Source organism: Triturus cristatus, chromosome 6 (genome assembly GCF_964204655.1).
Source record: "Triturus cristatus chromosome 6, aTriCri1.1, whole genome shotgun sequence".
NCBI lineage: Eukaryota > Metazoa > Chordata > Amphibia > Caudata > Salamandridae > Triturus > Triturus cristatus.
This window is the reverse complement of record NC_140589.1, coordinates 1,202,624,807-1,202,629,217: the sequence shown is the minus strand read 5'-3', so window position 1 is coordinate 1,202,629,217 and position 4,411 is coordinate 1,202,624,807. Positions and strand designations below refer to the sequence as shown.

Here is a 4,411-nt window from a genome sequence, read left to right as displayed (position 1 = left end):
TTCTCGCCCATCCATCCATCATAGGTGCTGGCCGCATCTCTGCGTCAGACCCACCCATACAGACCTGGCCAGATTCTGCTTGGGTGCGCCGAGGCAAAAGACATTCCTTTCCCTATCTCCGACCTTGGAGAGCCTTGCACAGCGCATCCTCCCTATGTCCTAGAGATAAGCATAGAATGCACAAAAACAGGCTCAAGGCACAAAATAACCTCACGAGGTATGTCTTGCACCAGCTCGTACTGGTTTATGTGAAAAACATGTTTGTTACTGCTGAAGAGTAACTACAGGTCAGAGCAGCACAAAATGGAAATGCAGTACAACAAAATGGAAGACCAGAGCATCACATGGAATCGAGGTCAATATGCAGTTTAGCACGTGTAACGTGTAAAATGGCAAATGCAATACATTCCACCCCTTGACCCTCGATTCACCCATCATATCCCATTGGTCTAAATACTATGGATCTGGGACGAAGAAGGGAGAGAAGATTAGGAATACATTGAATACAACAGCATAATGAAATAGAAACACCAATAATCACTACGATAACACCCAGGATATAACAAAGCTGTCCAAAATTAGGTAGCCACCCAAACAACCAATCCCACCATCCTTGATCAACATTTTGGGTAACCCCTTTCACTAAATCTTTTAAAGCATTAATATGTGCATGGATAGATGTAGAATGATCAGATAAATTGAAACAACAGAGCCCATCAAAGTCCTCGCAACCGTGGTTGTGTTTCAACAAAAAATAATCCACAGCTGCCCTATTCTGCAAAACAGCTTTCCTCGTTCCTTGAACATCTAATAGCAAATCAGCTAAAGCGGCAGAAGTATGATTGAGATTCTTCGCAATTAAACAGGCAAGTTTAGCAATAGTTCTTGCATTATAAACGGTCAGTCCTGGCACTCCTACAATGGAAATAGCCAAACTAGTATACTCTGCCCTGGAAAGCAAGTCAATGTTAGAATCACAATCCTCAGGTAATTGAACAGCAGCTCTCGGGGAGCGAATATGTGTGATAGACTGCATAGGAAAAAGCATAAGACTTAATCGGGATAAGGCACAAGGTCCTCCAGTTATATTAGCTGGTATGTAAGTGTATGAAATATTGCCACACGAAAAAAGCCATCCCTTAGATAATTTCACATGGTTAACATGGCTAGCGGCTAATACTGTATGATTACAGACCATATGATTGGTAACATTACTGCAAAAGCTATCATGTCGTGACTGACATAATGTTTGTTGATCAGTGGTCAATTGTGTGCGTTTCAATTGGGCACACTTGCCAATTTTGGCAGGGTCACAAGTTAGTTGATAGCAAACGTCTCCAGTAGTGATGTTGTAGGTAACAATACTGGTCATGTTCCTCCAGAGATTATCTGTAACCTCCGGGCAAAAACGACAGTACTCATAAAGACTCAGATGTGTTTGAACATCAGTTTCCTCTACTACCCCATCAAAGTTAGTTTGGTTGAAGATGTGCAGAAGCACACGTGCAGGGGTAGGTACGGCAACGAGACACGTGGATATCATATCAGCTGTACTCTGAAGATTTCTCATACAGAAGTGGGAAGTGTTCAGCACATTTTCGGCCAAGTAGGTCCAGATATTATCTGGTTGCTGCAACAATGCTGTCATCCGACTCGGGCGGTTGATCGCCTTCGGCATCCCCGGGCCCTCCCGGACCCCTCCGGACACGCCCAAACACAGACCACACAGCGCAAGCATCGCAGCGGCAAGCCATACTGTGATCTAGAAACAGAAAACAAACTGGTATAATCACTCTCGTAAATAACATTTTTCAGCAGGTACATTTTCCCACTTTTCCTGTCCGGGTCTCATGATGACAAGGATATTATCCTTTCCTTTAGCGATTAATTCTGCAGGTTCAGGAGGTTTGTTTGGGGACTCAACCCATACTTTCGCCCCTGGGTTCTTGTCAGTAGATCCGAACCCGCCCTTTCCTCGCACAGTTAGAAGGGCTGGGGCCGTCCCCTTCATGACATTTCCTCCATAAACCGGCATGATGACCATTTGGGCAACTCGGTCACCGGGTTGCACAATCAGATCATTGTCTCCACTGTTCAGCAGAATAACTTTGATCTCCCCCTGGTAATCGGCATCGACCACCCCTCCCAAAACCTGGATGCCTTTAAGGGCAAGCCCAGATCGAGGAGCGATCAGTCCGAAATGCTCTGGGGGAATTTGAACTCCAATTCCTGTCTCAATCAAGGTAATGTCTCGTGGTTGCAGTCGATAGAATTTCAGGGCATGTAAATCAAGACCAGCAGCTTCTGGTGTGGCACGATATGGAGCTAGGGCTCCGGGAGCTGTCTCCCAGTACAGAATCGTATTTGTGGCCACATGGGGCTTGATTTGCAAAGCTGGGGTCAACATGCGCATCAAAGGAGTTTCTGCATTAGCAAGGGGTCGGTTGTTCAAAATTTGCAATGCATCAGACAAGTGATCCCTCCACCCCTTCAATGACCCATCAGACAACTTTTTCAACTGGTCTTTCAACAAACCATTCATTCTCTCAATCAAACCCGCTGCCTGTGGGTAGTAGGGTATGTGATAGATCCACTCAATGTTATGCTGCACACAAAAATCTTGCACCATCTTTCCTTTAAAGTGTGACCCATTGTCACTCTGGACCTGCAAAGGAATTCCGTAATACAAAATCAACAAATTCAAAGTTTTCAGAGTGTTAGACTGGGTTGCTCTCTTGCATGGAAAGGCGATGAGATAGCCAGAATAGGTATCCACCACCGTGCAGGCATACTGACATCCTCGACTCATTGGCATTGGCCCGATGAAATCAATTTGCCATATTTGCCCTGGCAACTTCCCTCTGCCTAGCTGGCCTCTCACTACCTGTGGAACCGGTCTGTGTTGGGTATGCTGACAAACGGGACAGTGAATGATCGCAGTTTTAATCAAATCTAGGGGAATATGCATCCCTCTACTTTCTGCCCACCTGCTAGTGGCTCGCTCGCCCAAATGTCCGCTTTTCTGATGCGCCCATTTAGCCATTCCCACCAAGTCAGAATCCTGCGTCGCCACCTCAGCTTCACGAATCTTCGCTTCTTGGTCTGCAAAGGAATTGCACCAACGCTCTAGGGAGTCAGTCGGGCAATGAGCATCAACATGATAAACTGTGACTGTACTCTGGGACAACAATTCCCAAATCTCCTGCCACAACTCTTTTCCCCAAACCTCCCTATTGTGAATCATCCAATTATGAGCATGCCATGTGGGAAGCCAAGTGGCTAACCCATTGGCCGTGGACCATGAATCAGTATAAATGTGACATGTACCAGGGAGCTCTTGCTTTAAAGCCTGGTAAACCGCGTACAATTCTGCAAACTGACTACTTCTTCCCTCTCCAGTAGTCGACAGCAACTTTTTGGTCACAGGATTGTATGACACCGCCTTCCAATGTCTCTTGGTCCCCACATATCTGGCTGAGCCATCTGTAAACCACACATGCTTTTTGTCCTCCGCGGACAACTCTGAGAATGGCCCGCCCCATTTCACTGGGGACTCTCGCACTTTGGGTACATCTTGCAACAGTTCTGCATCTGCTACTGGAGTTTGCGCCACTTGCTCATGCAGCACTGCGGTCCCCTTAGGACCCACTCGTGCCCTGTCTTGTATGTACCATTTCCACTTTATGACGCTAGCCTCCTGTGCATGCCCAATCCTGTGTGTCTTGGGTGAGCTCATCACCCATTGCATGATAGGAATTTCAGGTCTCAAAAACACATTGTGTCCCAAGGTCAATTGCTCGGTATCCACCAGAGCCCAATAACATGCCAACAACTGCTTTTCGAAAGGAGTGTACCGCTCTCCAGCATCAGGTAGTTTCTTTGTCCAAAACCCTAGGGGCACCTTCTGTCTCCCCTGGTTTAGCCACAGGCTCCAGGTCGCATACTGATCCTGGACTGTTACATTCAAATCAATGCTTCACTCTCGTATGGGCCATAGATCCAGGGCACGCTGTATAGCCTCCTTCGCTGACTCAAATGCCTGTTGCTGGGCCTCCCCCCACTCAAACTCATGCTTCTTCCGTGTAACCTTGTACAGAGGGGCCAAGATCTGACTCAAATGGGGAATATGCTGTCTCCTAAAACCAAACAATCCAATGAAGCGCTGCGCCTCCTTCCTGTTTCGCGGCACTGCAAACTCCTTAATCTTTTGCCTTACTTGTGGCAGCACCTCTCTATGCCCCTGATGCCACTGAATACCCAAAAACTTCACACTTTGGGAGGGTCCCTGCACCTTCTCTGGGTTAATCACCCACCCTTTGCTCTGCAAATGCTCTACAATTCTGTCTAGCTGAGCCTGCACCTGTTCTTGGGACTCTCCTTGAATCAACACGTCATCAATATAATGACAAAG

The 4,411-nt window shown here is 46.9% G+C and overlaps 1 protein-coding gene across 1 annotated transcript; it reads right to left on the bottom strand.

The window, feature by feature from the left end:
- Window positions 1-292: 292 nt before the first annotated feature.
- Window positions 293-1,678, bottom strand: LOC146821168 (uncharacterized). Its single transcript, XM_085609812.1, has 2 exons — window positions 696-1,678; window positions 293-551 (listed from the first exon to the last, which is right to left on the bottom strand). Exons 1-2 carry the CDS (start codon window positions 1,676-1,678, stop codon window positions 428-430), a joined length of 1,107 nt encoding a protein of 368 aa, XP_085465938.1. The 3' UTR covers window positions 293-427.
- Window positions 1,679-4,411: the final 2,733 nt, after the last annotated feature.